General features: G+C 48.2%; 1 protein-coding gene across 2 annotated transcripts in view; it reads left to right on the plus strand.

Annotated features, from left to right (window-relative positions):
• LAMTOR5 (late endosomal/lysosomal adaptor, MAPK and MTOR activator 5) overlaps window positions 1–5,181 on the plus strand; it is a 67,912-nt gene extending 62,731 nt beyond the window's left edge. For both annotated transcript variants that reach the window (XM_085615269.1, XM_085615273.1), the window contains exon 4: window positions 5,037–5,181. In XM_085615269.1, coding sequence (XP_085471395.1) covers window positions 5,037–5,097 — 61 coding nt within the window. In that variant the 3' untranslated portion in view covers window positions 5,098–5,181. The remainder of the gene's footprint in view (window positions 1–5,036) is intronic.
• The last annotated feature ends 13,184 nt before the right edge of the window (window positions 5,182–18,365 follow it).

Raw genomic sequence — 18,365 nt, forward strand, 5'->3', positions numbered from 1 at the left:
ATAAAGGCAGGGGCAAAACCAACACCGCCCGTTCTGCCACACCGCCCACACAATGACTTTCCCCGCTCCCCCCAGACCATTCCACTCCGGTCGGGGGCAGACTACAGGATTTCCTTCAAACCTGGGAGACCATAACATCAGACAAATGGGTGACCCAAATTATTCGGTCAGGGTACTGTCTCGAACTAACTTCTACCCCCCCAAACATTCCACCCAGACACCGTGCGATGTCACAAGAACATACCACACTTCTGAAACAAGAGGTACTCTCCCTCCTACAAAAACAAGCTATAGAGCAAGTCCCTGTCAATCAGCAAAATTTAGGGGTCTACTCTCTGTACTTTCTAATACCAAAGAAGGACGAGACCCTACGGCCCATTCTAGACCTCCGGCCTCTAAATGCATATATCCATTCAGACCATTTTCACATGGTAACTCTCCAACAAGTTCTCCCACTCCTCTGTCAGGGCGACTTTCTCGCTACACTGGACTTGAAAGACGCATACTTTCATATTCCAATACACCCTGCTCACAGAAAGTACCTCCGATTTGTGGTGGACGGCCAACATTATCAGGTAAAGGTTCTCCCCATCGGGGTCACAACCGCAACACGGGTGTTTACCAAATGCCTGGCAGTAGTGGCGGCACACCTCAGAAGACAGAACATTCACGTCTTCCCCTATCTGGACGACTGGCTCATAAAAGCCGCGTCCTACCACCAGTGTGTGCAGCATACAAACACTACCATCCAACTACTCCACCAGCTAGGCTTCACGGTGAACCACCAAAAGTCCCACTTGATACCGTCTCACACAAAACAATACCTCGGTGCCACTATAGACACCTCAAGAGCCATAGCCTATCCCAACTCAGCCAGAATCGCAAGCATACAAGTCTTGCGCCAAAGATTCCTTCTTCAGCACTCTCTCCCAGCAAGAATGTTCATGAAACTAATGGGGATGATGGCATCTTGCATCTTCATAGTGCCTCATGCAAGACTTCACATGCGTCCACTCCAAGAGTGCCTAGCACGCCAATGGAACCAGGCCCAGGGACAGCTGACGGATCTGGTGTTGGTGGACGGTCGCACCCATCGCTCTCTGCAGTGGTGGAACACCACAAACCTTTCCAAAGGGCGACCGTTCCTGGACCCGGTTCCTCAGGTGATTCTAACAACGGACTCATCGCTCTCCGGCTGGGGAGCGCACCTATTACACCTCACAGTGCAAGGTGTATGGACGCTACAACAGAGGTTACTCCACATCAATCATCTGGAGTTATTGGCGATCTGTCTAGCCCTGAAATCGTTTCAGAAACAAATCTCAGCCAAGGCAGTCCTCATTCGCACAGACAATATGACTGCAATGTATTATATTCAAAAACAGGGGGGGACACACTCTCCCCAGCTCTCGCTCTCTCGCTTAGCACAGAGCATATGGAGATGGGCAATCCCACAAAAAATCTTTCTCCTGGCACAGCACGTCCCAGGTATACAAAACACCATGGCAGATCTGCTCAGAAGACAAACGCAGCAAATGCACGAATGGGAACTGCATCCACAAGTTCTTCACCCATTCTTTCACAAGTGGGGGCATCCTCAGATAGACCTCTTCGCCACCCACGAAAACAAAAAATGCCCAAGCTTCGCCGCCAGATACCCACACCCATTGTCCAAAGGCAATGCGATATGGATGACCTGGTCAGGCAAATTTGCATACGCCTTTCCACCTCTCCCGCTAATTCCATTAGTGGTAAGGAAGCTACAACAGCACTCCCTCACACTCATTCTGGTAGCCCCAACATGGGCCAGGCAGCCGTGGTACACCACACTACTACAGCTCTTGGTGGTGCCACATCAAAAACTGCACCTGTCCCCATGCCTCCTAACCCAGAACCATGGAGAAATCAGGCCCAGCTCAGCTCAACCTTGCGATCTGACTCCTGAAATCTTAGAATTTGGATACCTTAATCTTCCCCCTGATTGCATGAACATTATCAGGGAAGCCATACGTCCTACCACTCGAGCATGCTATGCCGCAAAGTGGAAGAGATTTGTTGTTTACTGCCGTAACAATACAATCAACCCTTTAGATGTATCCATACAGCACATCATATGCTATCTGCTCCATCTTCAAAGGTGTAACCTGGCGTACTCATCCATCCGTCTACACCTAGCAGCAATTGCTGCTTACCTGCAAAACAGACAGCATTTATCACTTTTCAGAGTACCTGCTATTAAAGCCTTCATGGAAGGCCTTAAAAGAGTAATTCCACCCAGGGCACCACCCTCACCTGTGTGGAATCTAAACGTAGTTCTTACAAGGCTAATGGGTCCGCCTTTCGAACCAATGCATAAATGTGAGCTACAGTTCCTTACTTGGAAAACAGCTTTCCTCGTAGCTATCACTTCCCTTAGAAGGGTTAGTGAGATACAAGCATTCACTATACAAGAACCCTTTTTACAGATACATCACAGCAAGGTGATACTTCGCACAAATCCAAAATTTCTGCCCAAGGTCATTTCCCCCTTCCATCTTAATCAATCGGTGGAATTACCGGTTTTTTTCTCGCAACCCCAATCTGTTGCGGAAAGGGCTCTACATACACTTGATGTTAAAAGGGCTTTACTGTACTACATAGAAAGAACGCAAGCTTTCAGAAAGACTAAACAGTTGTTTGTCTCCTTCTCTCCACCGCATAAAGGCAACCCCATCTCAAAATCAGGGATAGCTAGGTGGATTGTAAAGTGCATACACATTTGCTATCACAAAGCAAAAAGAACATTATCTGTTCCACCTAAAGCCCACTCTACAAGAAAGATAGGGGCTTCTATGGCTTTTCTAGGGAACATACCCTTAGATGACATCTGCAAAGCAGCCACATGGTCAACACCGCACACCTTCCCAAAACATTACTGTGTAGACGTGCACTCCAAACAACAAGCTAGTGTGGGCCAGGCTGTACTAAAGACACGGTTTCAAACCACTGCAACGGATACTGGTGGTCGCCTCTAGGGTTGGGTACTGCTATATAATCTATGCACAGTGTATAATCTGCAGCTCATATGCCTCGAACGGAATATGCTACTTACCAGTATGCATCTGTTCTTGGCATGTAGAGCTCCAGATCTATACACGCCCACCCGCCTCCCCGGCTACCTGTATCCGTTCCAGTCTATCTTATTTAGATACAACACACATGGGTTTCTTACTATTATCACTACGCTCCATCTTTTCCCTGATTTTGTCCCCAGGCTCGGCGGTCATCTAGGGACACCCACAAAACCCACACATTTCTGAAAACTAGACACCCGGGGGAGTCCCGCAAGGTATGGCTTGCGTAGGTCCCCCAACATTTCCCTACCCAGAATCCCCTGCAAACCTCCAATTTTGTTGAAAAAATCAATTTTTCTCACATTCCTGTGTGGGTAAGTTGCAGGCTCACCGGGATGACACAAATTTCCTACCACCCAGCATACCCCCAGGTCTCCCGATAAAAATGGTACCTCACTTGTGTGGGTAGGTATAGTGGCTGCAACAGGAAATGGCCCAAATTGTACTGTGGAGACTTTCAAATTACCTGGTTTTGGGGAGGGGGGCACCTGTTTCTGTGGCCCGGGCTCGCCGCCATCTAGGGAAACCTACAAATCCACACATTTTTGAAAACTAGACACCCTGGGGAGTCCAATGAGGTATGGCTTGCGTGGATTCCCCAACGTTTCCCTACCCAGAATTCCCTGCAAACCTCAAATTTAGCTGAAAAAAACACATTTTCTAAATATTTTTGTGTGGAATCACCGTGCCGGCACAAATGTCCTACCCCACAGCGTTCCTCTTAGTCTCCCGAGTAAAATTATATCTCACCTGGTGTCTAGTGGGCTTTATGCCCCCCTGGGGGCAGATTGGGGGCTACTGCCCCCATATGCACCCCAGGGGGGGGGGGGGGCAGAAAGACTCCAATTGTGCATTTGGGGTGGGGGCATTGGCGTGCCCCCACCCCTAATTTATGTGGTAAACAATCCCTGGTTCTAGTGAGCTTTCTTCCCCCCATAGGGGGCAGAAAGACTGAATTTAGCCAAATATTTATGGGGGAGCAAAGACCCTTGCCCAAGGGGCCGCTTCTCCCTCCCTGGTGCCTAGTAGGTGGATCCCTGCTTGGGGATAGCCCACCAAGCAGGGATCCACTAGGGAGTCTCCCGTCTTTCTACATGCTCGGGGGGCTGAGATAGCCCCCTGAGCACGTAGAAAGTGAAACTGAAATGAGCCTCGGGGCTCATTTTAGTTTCGGTTTCTGTGCAATGAAGTTAGCGTGACGTGCGTGCTGATCTTCATTGCACAGAAACAACACAGACTGCCTTGGCAGCTGGGGAATCCCTTCCCCAGCTGCCGAGGCTGGTGGGGTCTGGGGGGGGGGGGGGGAAATCCACCAGAGGGATTTCCCCTGCCATGTGCGAGGACGGCCGTGAGCCATCCTGCGCACACGAGCACCGTGACGTAGGACGGCTCTCGGCGGTCCTGCGCATGGAACGGGTTAAATGTTTTCACCAGGAATCTTCCTATCTCAGCGTCCAGGATTGTAGAGCTAGTTGTAAAGTGGCTTTCCCCTAGGTCTCCCCGCTAAAAACATAGCTACCTAACAAAAAAACTCTATGGGATAGAGTGCGTTCTCAGCTGGAAAAATCATCCTGCATCTTCACTGTCATACAGAAGTAGCCATACTATTTACATAAGACCCGTTATTGCATTCCACAGCTGAGTGCAGAGTCCATTAAACACTTCCAAGGCCCTATGCTATATATAATAATTGCTAGGAGCGTTCTAAAAGGGATCTCTTGGTTTTCATCTCATGAATAACCAGTCAACATAAAGATTACCAATTGGTCTATAAATGTAACAGTCATAGCAAATTAAGGGACATTGTAGATGATTCTGATGGTTTTCTAACATTGTAAGTACGTCAATGGAATAGAATAAAAAAACAGTACATACTAAAATGCTCAAAAATTCAGTGTGACGTCTTTGTTTATTTTCTTTCAGAAACATCATGATCCAGAGACATGACAGCATCACAGTGGCGGTTCACAAAGTAGCATCCTGAAGAGACCTTCTTCCTCACATCCTCCATTTCACAGCTGTTTACATTGTTTTTGCTGAATTAAAATGATTTGATCAATGTTCATAAGTCCAAGCTTTCACTTTTACTTGGTTTTTGAAACGCCAGAGGATTTTAAGACACAATAGTCTCTCCTCAGAACAAGCTTTCTTTTGGAAACTGGAATACATTGTATATTACTTGAGAATATTAATCTGTGTGTCAAATCTTCTGTTATGCAAGGACCCACGCCATTCTTCTCTTCACATGTGTGAAGAACGCTGGTCAAGTCCCATTCATGGGAACACAGTCCAAGGAGGGACTACTGCACCTCAGCCATGAGGTTGTTTGCCTCTGATGTATCGGAGTCTGTCCAACTATGGCTGAGCGAGCTGGGACAAGTACAGACAGTACGGGATGGTCTGTTCCCATGAGGGGCAGTTTCAGTACCGATTTGCATAAGGCGAGACTTTATCTAGAGTGACATGCTGGGGGAAAACGATCAACTGGTATGCAGATTAAGTGATTGCTAGTGGCTGAGGTTAATTCGAGCATTCCCTCCATTGTCTTGTTGTTGTATCTCTACAACCTTCAGAGCACTACACTCTGTGGTACCAATGGTGAGTAGTCACAGGCATCTCAGGGAGGTAATGTTCTAGTGCTCGAACTTTGCATTCAACAAGCACACATCAGGATAATAAATGATTGCCCAGTGCTTGATTTTCAAAAAGAAAAGAACTTTAATGCATAGTAGAACTAAACGCTACACACAGGTATGCACACAATGCAGTTATTGTGGCTCAGCGCTGTTGCCCCTGGTTGGCCCCTTTGGTTAGGTAGATTCCCTCCTTTGAGCAACACTTAGCGAGATTAGGCTCTAGATTACCGCCAACACTCCTTCAATAGCACTTAGTCATTGAGTTAGTCACTGTTCATCACCCAACAAATCTTTGAATTTGTGGATCGGGCTGGCATTTCAGTGACCGCCCTTTTCTTCCCCAGCTCAGCCTCTCCTCCTCTTCTGGGCCGAGCGTGAGTCGGCAGTTAATCATGGCCCTCTTCGCACTTGTCAATGGCTATTTAGGAGAGATCTGGCTTACTGCTTTTCCAGTGATGCGCAGTGCACCCTAGATATTTAGGGTTTGATTGGAGGGCACACAGTTCGCGTTCTATAGTCCTCTACTTCTGAAGACCCACTGCACTGGGGTCGCGCAGTACCCACTGGACAGTCATTCCTCCTACAGGAACGCAACACAACATGTGATTTTGCTCCTTCCCTCTCTCTGCAGGCAGGCTGGCTTCTAGGCACTTCAGTACATTCTTTAACTGCAGCATGTACGTGGCAAATGTTTCTGCTGTTGCGGCTTTCTTCTTAGGACTGATGTACACATTCACAAGCACAAGGGATTCACATGAATGCTGAGCTCATCTATCCAGGCACAAGGCCAGAAGCCAAGGTTCATTCAGTTTTAATTTTGTGACCTTTGCAGGTCACAAAATTACAGGTCGGAGCTTACATAAACTGTCAAGCCCCCGTTTGCCCTTCCAAAGGGACTGCTTTTCTGATCCATTTTGCTGTGTTCTACAAACCCTGTAAGTGGAACATTAACTTGGGCCCATGTTTCCTGTATCATTATTATATCAAGTGAATTCGGGTAGTCTCCTACGGAGGGTTCTTTTTGTCTGCAGACACCCCATAATCCAAGAAAAGAGGGTTAAGCCACACTGTACATTGGCAGCTAGTTGAGCCACTATTCAATCCATACTGATTGGTGCCTTGGATAGGGCAGCCATCAACCAGCTCCAGCCAGTCTGAGAAGCTTGCATTGTTATAGTCCTTCGCTGTTTGATTGGTCCCTCACTTCTGCTTATTTGAACAGTAAAACGGGAGTGCCTTGCAGCACTTGAGGGTTGCACCATTGAGGGATGACCCCCCCCCCCTCCCCCCATAGCACCTCTCAGAACAGATGTTGAAGGGTCTGCCTCCTTGGTGAAGTGCCTCTGCTCTATCAGGGTGTGGGTACAGGCCCCCCTGAACACTATCACTTCTGTGCCCCAGGACTTCAGCAGTTTCTTTCTCTCGAGAACCTGTGCTGGTAGATCCGGTGAAGAGAATGTAGCAAGCGTAGGCTCCGAGATCTACCTTCCTCTAGCTGGTAGAATCTTTATGGAAAGAATGTCATCTAATACCACATGATCTAGGCCTGGTAATGCTCATCACTTTTTTAAACATTTGTGCAATTCAATACGTCCTGTGAGCCCCTTGATGTGAATTCTGGGATCCAAAGGAGCCAACGTCCCTCGTTGTTATACTCAGTAGGTAAACGTTTAAAGATCATTTTGTCTTCACATGCCGCAAGGCCTGTCCCATAGCCTGGAGGGGCTGGGGCCAGCTTTGATGTAGTCCTTTCCTGATGTTTGATCCAGGATTACGGACTCGAGTGGCCTGCTGGGCACCCCTTCCCTTTTACAGGGGTCCGCTTCCTTACATGTTGCCAACCTACCCTCCAGAGTAAATGAGGTCTACATTGTTTGTGGTTTGAATCGCCACTTCCTTGAGCTTTCTTACCGAGCTACCACCATTGTTGCCCTCCTTATTGTGCGGGATTCCCTCTGATGCAGGTAGAACCCTACATTATTTGCTGGCACAGGCTCCACTGATCCAGGCTCTTTCTCCCTAGGTGGCCAGGTTGAGGTTGCAATTAAGGTTCAGGTAGGCCTAGGGACAGTTTTATTCCTGCCCTTCCTCACTCGCTTCTGTTCCCTCTGTCATATTGGTTCATGCTGGGGTTACATCATGATGTGGGCTAGGTGCACAAACTGGGTTTCGGTGTGGGCTAGGGTCTTCCATTTGACCTGCCCCATCACCTACGGGGTCTGCAGGTGGGGAGGCTTCAAACCCTCTTATCAAGGGGATACTGATGTCCTGGGGATCTATTGGCAGCAAATTCAACTGGTGTAACACGTAAGGGAGAGCTTGAGTGAACATCCCTTGAAGCAATGTTGGCTTTAACCTCTCCTAGTATTTGTTCCAAAATCACCGGAAGCTGCACCATCTTATCAACCACCTCCTTGCAAGAACATAATCATGATTTAGTGCCATTACAGTCGCTTGCATAGCATTCAAAAGTGCTGCCTACAACTTACTAGTGTCCGTCACACTTTAAATGCCTGCATTGTGGTCTTCCATCCCTACCATTCGGCTTGAGCACCACTCTGGAGGGGCCTGGGGGAGAGGTGTTTGCACAGCCACCCTCCAGTATCTGCATATGACAGGGGCTGTCTATGCTGCTACTGTCCTCCAGCAGGTTCTACCCTGGGCTTTGCTGGCCTTAAACACTGTACAGGAGTTGTCTGGGCCGAGTGCCAGTTAACTGTGGTCTCCAACACCTTGTGTGTGTGGGGGGGGGAATCGCTACATAATTCTGCCGCAATCAGCTCGATCACAGAGGACCAGCTACGGAGACATTGGTTCTTGAAGATCACAGCAATATTTGACCGAGGAATCTGAGAGCGATTCTCCGCTAATACCACGCCGTTCCAATTACTTGTAAGATCAGATGCCACTTGAGTAAATGGTTTAAGGTTCATGGCAGAATTAACCTCTGTCTTATTAAGCTGGCTGTTACTTGCCCACACTGTGCCCCTTCCGCCTTCAATGCTTAATGTGAAATAGCCAGTCCTTTAGACCATCCAGGATTTTGGCTAGCTTCCCCTATGTCTTTACCCTGTGGACACCCTGCTACATCTATGTCCCGCTCTACGACCAGATAATGTTTGCCCAATGGGGAGTTCTTGGCTATTGCCCTTTTAGCTGTCCTTTTCAACACTATTTCATTGGCCTTTGCCTCCTGCTTCCTTTTATTGGATACTAAAGCTTGTCCTTTATATCTGCTTTATCTCATTCTGGTTGTGTTATGTGAGAGAGATGTGATCCCTAATGAATGTGCCTGCTAGTATAGGTAAAAATGATCTTGATAGGGTTGTCTTGCTTGGTTAAGTCAGATTTAAATTGTGTGCTTTTTTCAGGCCTCTCGTCTCCTGAAAGCGACCAGATGCCACTTGCTCCCTCGCGTGTTGAGGCAGGTGGGGGGGATGGGGGGGGCAGGAGCATTCTAGGAGCTACTCGGTGCTTGTGGCCAGAATGCCATTTGGAGCAGTGTAACATTGGGTTGACCTCTTCAGCGTCAGTTTGGCCTCTTGAACTGCTCTGTTGGGGAGGGAGGGGGGAAGCTCACCTAGTGTCAAGCCGCACCCAAGCCTGGCTGAGCCGCTTCCACAACACCGGGTTCAACCAACTATCTATGTGGGGACTAACACCACAAACCTCTCCAGCTACTACTAGTGGCAATTCTCCCTCAAGGGACCTTGCTCTCTGCTCCTTAGTTAGGTGGCTAGTGGTTATCGCGGGGAAGGCGGGTGACGTAAATGAGGCAGCAGAGGTGACAGCGGAGGCTGGACAGGAGCTAGACCTGCGCCCGGAGATCACTGGGAGAGAGAGTGCGGTCGGGGGAGGGATACTACTTAACCCTACACGCTTCCACCCACCTTTTGTCCACTACCTCCGTCCACCGACACTAGCGTTTGCCAACCACCAAATGACGGCCAGCAACCTTATCCACTGGGTCCCTTGCACCTGACCCTGCCCACAGCCTGCTCGGCCCACCAACCACCTTTCAAGTTCTTCCCTGGTAGTTTGTTGTTTGTTCGGGCACTGACTGGGTTGCTGGATTGCTGGTTCACTGGCTGCTCTCGGCTCAGCACGTCTGGAGCTCCCCATTCACCTCCTCCTCTCGCGTCTACACCACCAGATTCCAAGAGTCAAACACTATCAACATGCCATAGTCACACCTATATCCCTCTCTCTACATTACTAGGGATCAGAAAGAATTCTTTGCGAGGTACCTGGGGCCTCAAAATGAGTCGTCTGACTGCATATGTTAGCCACTGGCGCTCGCTTCCGCTCTCACTTATTCGACGGGTGGCTCTTTTTAAGATGCTGATGCTACCGTGGCTTTTGTATATATTACAGAACACTCCTTTTCAGATTCTGCCGACTATCTTCAAGCACATATCACAGGAAGTGTGGACTCTGCTGTTGGCGGGAGGGTCGGCGAGGATTGCTCTACACAAGTTACATAGAGGAGTCTTCGATGGAGGGATTGCAGATGCAGGTGATCAATGACTGGGTATATGTAGGGATGGAAGAGCCAGCCTACAGAGTGGATAGGACAATAATGGCACATGGCAATTGTGAACCCCTTATGTACTCCCATCTGTCACGCCCAGACTGGCCGGAGCATACCAAAGTGGTGGTCCAATGTTGGAGGGACACCAATAAACTGTTGGACTGGGCCGGGAGGTTGACGGGCAGAACCCCACTCTGGGCGGGTGACCCTCTTAAGGGAAGTGGCCACGCTGTCTGGTTTCAAAGGCTGGCAATTGATAGGAATTGAATACTTGGGAGACGTATGGAAGGGGGACTCTCCTCGCACATTTGAGTACCTGCAAAAAGACTACGATATGCACGATTCGCAGCAATACACACTCTTGAGGCTTTTGCATGCTCTGCGCACTGATATCCAGCAAGGGGTTTCCATTCCAGACTACTCCCCGCTAGAGGACAGGCTACTGCTGGACCCCATCCAGGGGAAACCCACCTCCACGATCTACTGCAAATTGATTAGCAACCTCCCGGATCCCCTGGCCGCTCTTAGGGAGATCTGGGTCAGCGACCTGGGAGCTCTGGATGATGATTGGCAGGAGGTGCTCCAGAGCCCTAGAGAAGTGGCTATGTGCGTCAGATTTCAACTGTGGCAGCTCAAGATCCTCCATCGCACATACTATCCTCGCACTCACCTATTCGCTTGGGGCTGGGCCCTGTCCGCGCTGTGCACCAGGGGGTGCAGGGAGGAAGGGACCTTCATACACATTCTGTGGGAATGTCCCGAGGTTTCAATATTCTGGCGGTAAGTCACGGAAGTCATGTCAGAGGTTGTGGGAGAGCCTGTGCCATTAGAACCAAAATGGCTTTTATTAATGATTAGAGGCGATGCTGACTGTTCCAGATACGTGGGTCTATGCCTGGCCTTGTCGGCAGGGGTGGCAATGCACAATATTGCCAGAGGCTGGGGGGGTGCCTGCACCCCAGCAGGTGGAGGAATGGAAACGGGATCTCGATTGGTGCCAGAGGAAACCGTGTACAAAAGTAGGGGGTGTGTTAAGAAATGGGAAAAGGTGTGGATTCCGTGGAGGAGGTATAGAGGGCTGGGGATGGAAGAATAGAGGCACGTTCGGGGGTAACAAGCATGCCTGCTCTATCCAAGAATATGAAGACACTGATTCTCTGTATATGGCAACCAATGTACTCTTGACTTTGTCTTTGTACGATATGGTCTCTCGAGCTTTGTTAATAAAAAGATTTTTTTTTTAAATCACTCCTCATAAAGGGTTTACTGTCACAGCAGCAAGGACTATTTCCTAGACCTATAACCAGAAGCACTAAATGTAGTTATCTTAAGCTCCACTAGCAACATACTGTTCTGAAGCGAGTTATAAGTCCTACAGGAGTATCCGAGCTAGGCAAGTGGAAGTTTCTTCTTTTCCGTGCTTGTGTCGTGAGGTTAATGGGGCCTATGCAGAAATGCTCCTATTTTCTACATGTTCACGTTTAAAAGTTGACACCTTTTTAGGTGATGACTTTTAGCACATTTTGCATGTATGCTTCAGTGTGATAGTGTACTTAGCAAGTGTTTTCGTTAGAGATACATTTCTTCCTAGACACATTATCATATTATCGTACATTGTGTCCAAAGACCAATTATACTGCGCAAACTGCCCTTGTATATTGTTGTCTGTTTGGAGACAGCTCTGACTTGGTAGAATCAACAATACCATCAGGATCTGAATTCAGGCACAGTGAGAATGGGTCCCTTCTTTATTATATAAACTGCACTGAGCCTTTGTTAAGCAGAGAAGCTTTTCTATGGATTGTCTTTGTCACCCGTGCCGGATTTCCAGCCTACTGAATCTCATCCGTATCCTGAGAGGGACGGCGGCCTGTTCTACACCAGACTGACTTTGAGATAAAACATGCACACAGGTAAATGGGTAGTTAGACCACTCCAAGGTATCTGGCATAACCACATTCACCCTATGCTCTCTAGGAAGAACTAGATAGAAGTACAATTATATGTATTCATATACTCACTGCACCAGTTTAATGGTTGAATTATTAATCTTTTTCACCATTCTTGTAATGCTGGTTACAGTGCGCTGTTTCCTTCTACTAATCATCACAGTGCACATATTTTTACACAATAATCTAATTTCTTCAGTAAATGTTTGAAAGGCCAATGTGTGTACTTCTTGTGTCTCCCTTTGGGCATGCCTGAGATAACAACGAAAGGGTAAATCTGTTTTTACAATTTGCTTGAGGTAACACAATTTGCTTGAGGTAATTAGGGTTGTCATGTTCTGAGGTTGCAGACACCATCAGGTACCCCATGAGGTTTAGGGGTCCAGATGGGGGCACTATGAGGTAGCCAGGAACAAGGTCAGCATCAAGGTACGAGTGAACATAGTGCCCATTGTCCTGAAGCTTATGTTGTCCAAACACAGTGTTACTGAATTCGTAGGAACCGTACAATACTAGTTTTCAGCAAGACCTTTACAAGTGTCAGTACAAGATCAAATTCAATACACATCTGTAAGTATTCATTTGGCAGCAGTAGTGGCATACTTGCAACCAAGGGAATTTTAGTCCATTTTCAAAGACCCAGTAACAGAGTTTATAGAGAATAGTCCCTCCCAGGTAATTCCCAGAACCAGCATGGAACTTGAATGTTGTACTAACTCATCTTATGGGACCATATATTCAGCCCATACATTCTATTCATGTTCCTTGCATGAAACTTTTCTCTTAGTTGTAAGCACATCTTAACATAGAGTGAGTCACATGCTTTATCAGTGGAATAACTTTATTTTCAGTTGCACAAAGGCATGGTAACTGTATAAAGTAATCCATGTTTATAGCCAAACGTTTTCACTGTTTTCAAAGCAACCTGTCCATTGAGCTACCAATCTTTTTCACAAGACCACAAACACTTGCTAAGATATTTACACTCTCTAGGCACAAGAAGATAAGTATTTTGAGCGTACACATGCATTTAGACAGACTAACCAGCTGCATTTAGAATATGCGGTTTACAGTGCTGGAATGGCTAGATAGATTACATGTATTCAGCTTTGTGTTAGAGACAAACACACATTACCGAGCTTCCACAAAGTATTCTATGATGGCCTTTTTGGGTCACATCTCTAATTGACATTTGCAAAGCTGCCAAATGGTCCTCCGTTTAGTAACGATACTTATATATAAGCTAAAAAGGAAGTGCAAACTAATCAAATGGTTCTTTAGTTTTTTTTTCAGACCACATCCTCTACTTCTGTAAGACACCACTTTAAATAAGGAATTCCACTACTTAGCAGTCTATATGCAGCATGTGATTTAAAACTACTCCTGCTTCAAATTGTAGCATCGTAGAAGCACCTTCCCTTCTCCCTGAATGCAAGACAGCTGGAAATTGACCTCATTTTTGCATTATGCACTCATAACACAGATCATGTTCCCAATAGCAGGGGTAAACACATAATCTAAGGATGCGTCGTTGTCTCAGGGCATTGTGGTTTTCAGGACGTGCCCACGAGTCCTCTGCTGCATGATCAAAAGCATTCTTTTAAGAAACACGTATTATATTCCAAACTTAATACTAGGTGGAAAAAGACTGTACAGCATGTGATTCTGTATCACTACAGACTCAACTGATTGCAATAACATATTCCATTACGTGCTAGTTGCAGAACCCAGGCCGTCACGTGGCACCTAAGCATTTCAGAGGCTGTGCAAAAAAGAATTAAGCTATACAACAGTGGTGTTCTTTAGGTGAGAATGTCTGAAGCCCTGAAGCTGTGAAAAAATTCCACAACATACCCTGCCCATATATTTCACTCTTTTTTGCCAAATAATTGATTTTTTTCCATTAGACAACACATTGCTGCTTTTGTCTGTGTGGTAGGTTAGTCTTCCTAGGCTAGTAAGAGTTCCGTATATCGACAGTTAGTATTAGTAGAAGCCATTGTAACAACAGTATAGACTTGTGTGTCATGTGCATTGAGTTGGGAGTCGATAGATCGAGCCAAAATTAAGTAATAGACCAAAGATCATGATTACAGATAAAATGTTTGATGACTTTGTACGTCAAATGCTTCACTGCCTGTTGTTACTAACCAGCGCTTATGAAAGTAATGTTTGAGCAAACCAGTGCAGACTCCTTCCTCAACCTTTTAACGTGCTGTGCATTTGGTGCTCTCTCGTGAACTTGCTTTTGTATTTGTATAGTGTGCTCAGCACCCAAAGAGGGTGCCTTTGACGATTGGAATCTGCTTCATGTAAGTAATAGCATGTTCGAGGCATATGAGCTGCAGATTATACACTGCATAGATCGCCATCTGGTGTTGGGCCCGGATGTTTGCAGTTTGTTTTTCCTCTTGGAAAGTTTTTGGGAGTCACGAGGTCGGTGACTCCTCCTCTGGTTAGTATTGCGCATGGGCTTCGGCTCCATCCTCAGATTGTTTTTTTCCGCCATCGGGCTCGGATGTAAAACTTCGTGCTCCGGTTCCGAACTTCCCAGTTCACCGATCGACGCACAAATCCTCGCTCATCGAGCTTCTTCAAAGACATAAATCATCTTATTCATCTTACGGCACTTCTTCGATTCCGGTCGTCGACGGCGGCCTTCGGGCCTATTCCGGCTCCGGTCTCGGCTGATGGAAAGAACTCCCTTCAAGAAGTGCCCTCGATGTGGGTCCAAGTTTCCCCACACCGATCTCCATGAGGTGTGCAACCTCTGCCTCTCCCCAGAACACGAGGCCCGAGACTGTCCCGCCTGCAAGTCTTTTCGCTCAAAAAAGACCATTCGAGATCGACGGGCTAGACGCAACATGGCGCACTCCTCGACCTCCGCTCCAGTCGACATCTTCGGGGACGACGTCGAAGCTCCGGGACAACAGGACATCGAACAGGAGGACGACGACCTCGTCAGCGCTTCCGAGGCCTACGACTCCGATGTGGAGGAGGACATCACCCCGGCGCAGCGGGTCGTGAGTACAATTCCCCCTCCCCCGCCGATCCCGAAAAAGGCTTTGGTCACACCTTCGCCTCCGGGCCTAGGCAAGACCAAGGACACTGCTTCTGACACCCCACCTCCGGGCCCGGTGAAGAAGCCTTCTAAGCCTTCCGGCAGCTCGGGCTCGAGCAAGCCGGCCACCGGTGCCGACAAACACCCTTCGGCACTGAAGAAAAAATCAGCCTCCACCTCCACACTAAACCTGGCACCGAAGTCTTCGGTGCCGAAACCTGCTCCGGTGCCGACCAAACATCACAAGACCATCGGCACCGACACTCCCGGGCCATGACCCCCTTCGGCACCGACCAAAAAACCGGAGGTTCCCAGGAAGCACGGCTTCGACAAACCTAAGAAGCCGTCGGCCCCGAAACAGTCGGCGCCGACCGATCAACCAGTGTCAAAGGAGCTCTTCACGCCGGATCCTTTGCAGAAAACCCTCACCAAGGATCCAAAGACCGGACACTTGACATTGTCTTCAAAAAAGACACTTGGACAAGCCGGCTCCACCTCCACCTCCAAAGAGAAAGGACATTGCTACCTCTCCTTTCAGAGTGCCTTCCCCTCCTCCTTTACCTCCTCCACCCTCTCCACCTCCACCCCCTCCACCTCATCGTTCCCCCACCTTGTCCCCTGTCCCAGACGATTTGGGGGACCCTTACTATGATCCAGCAGATGTGCCACAAGATCCCACCCCTACTGGATCCCCAGACCCATGGGATGATTATAACAATCCGGACATCCCAGATGTCCCACAGGATGACCTTTATCCATCTAGGCCATCCCATCCTGAAGATTCCTTGAGTTTTCACCACTTGTTACAACGGGCGGCACACTACCACGGGGTGGAGTTGCATACCGATCCAGTGGATGAGGACTTCCTCCTAGACACCTTCGATGATACACATAGGTCCACTGCCATTCTACCTATGTTAAAGGGCGTAATTAAACATGCCCCTGAGGTTTTTAAAGACCCAGTCAGGGCCCTAAACCCTCGGATAGAAAAAAAGTACAAAGCCGCCCCTACAGACCCTTCTTACATTAAGGGCCCTGCACCATTAGATTCCCTAGTGGTATCTACAGCCAGGAAGCGCTCAAATTCTCAGGCGTCAGGCGAGGCGCCCCCACCTGACAAAGAGTCCAAGCTCCTAGATGCGTCAGGGAAGCGCACTGCGTCACAAGCGGCCAATATATGGCGTATTGCCAATACGCAAGCACTGTTGGCCCGATACGACAGGGCGCACTATGATGAGCTAGAGACCATCATGCACCATCTCCCTGAAAAGTACAAGACTAGGGCTAATGAACTTATTCAAGAGGGGAAAACAATAACCAATACCTCGATACGATGCGCCCTAGATGCGGCAGATACAGCCTCCAGGGCCATAAACACCAGTGTCCTTCTCCGTCGCCATTCCTGGCTCTGGGTTTCAGGGTTTAAACCAGAGGTTCAAGCCTCTATACTAAATCACCCATTCGACCAAGATCATCTATTTGGCCCTAAAGTAGATGAAGCCCTGGAAAAAATGAAAAAAGATACAGACATGGCGAAATCTATGAGAGCCCTACAAACACAGACTCCCAGGCGCTCCTTTCGCCGTTCTTCCTTTCGGGGCACGGGCAGAGGCTACTCATCGGACAGTGCATCCACGTCCTATAAATCGCCCCCTCAGTCTGCCTTCACAAAAGGTTATCAAAGAGGCGGATACAGAGGTAATAATAATAAGGGCAGAGGCAAAACAAATACCGCCCGCTCTGCCACACCTCCTGCCCAATGACTTTCCCCCGCTCCCTCCAGACCATTCCACTCCGGTCGGAGGTAGACTACGACATTTCCTTCACGTCTGGGAGACAATCACTTCAGACAGATGGGTGACACAAATTATTCAGTCAGGGTATTGCCTAGAATTAACATCTACACCCCCCAACATTCCACCCAGGCACCGCCCTATGTCGCAAGAACATACTGCGCTACTAACACAAGAGGTGATCTCCCTCCTGCAAAAAGGAGCAATAGAGCACGTCCCCATAAATCAAAGGAATTTAGGGGTCTACTCCCTGTACTTTCTAATTCCAAAGACAGACGAGACTCTACGACCTATCTTAGATCTCAGACCTCTGAACACTTACATTAATTCGGACCATTTTCACATGGTAACCCTCCACTTCTCTCCCAGAACGACTTTCTCACCACTCTGGACTTGAAAGATGCGTACTTTCACATCCCAGTACACCAATCTCACAGAAAGTACCTCAGGTTTGTAGTAGACGGGCAACACTACCAGTTCAAGGTGCTCCCGTTCGGGGTAACAACAGCACCAAGGGTATTCACCAAGTGCCTGGCAGTAGTGGCTGCACACCTCAGAAGACAGCACATTCACGTCTTCCCCTACCTGGACGATTGGCTGATAAAAGCCACGTCCTACCAACAGTGTGTGCACCATACCGCCGCAACAGTCCAACTACTTCACCAGCTAGGCTTCACGGTGAACCATCAAAAATCCCACCTGGTACCATCACACACAAAACAATATCTCGGTGCCACCATAGACACCTCAAAGGCCATAGCCTATCCCAACCCTGCCAGGATTGCAAAAATACAGGCGCTGCTTCAAAAATTCATATCCCAACACTCTCTCCCAGCAAGAGTGTTTATGCAGCTCATAGGGATGATGGCCTCTTGCATCTCTATAGTGCCACATGCAAGACTCCAAATGCGCCCACTCCAAGAGTGTTTGGCGCGCCAGTGGAACCAGGCCCAGGGGCAACTGACAGATCTGGTGTTGGTAGACGGTCGCACCCATCGCTCTCTGCAGTGGTGGAACACCACAAACCTTTCCAGAGGTCGACCGTTCCTGGACCCGGTCCCACAAATAATCCTAACGGCAGATGCATCGCTCTCCGGCTGGGGAGCTCATCTGTTACATCTCACAGCACAGGGCACATGGACGCCGCAACAGAAGTTACTCCACATAAACCATCTGGAGTTACTGGCGATCTTCCTCGCCCTAAAATCCTTCCAGGCGCAGATTTCAGGCAAGGCAGTCCTCATTCGCACAGACAACATGACTGCCATGTACTACATTCAAA

The sequence above is a fragment of the Triturus cristatus genome, chromosome 1_2 (assembly GCF_964204655.1).
Source record: "Triturus cristatus chromosome 1_2, aTriCri1.1, whole genome shotgun sequence".
Taxonomy (NCBI): domain Eukaryota; kingdom Metazoa; phylum Chordata; class Amphibia; order Caudata; family Salamandridae; genus Triturus; species Triturus cristatus.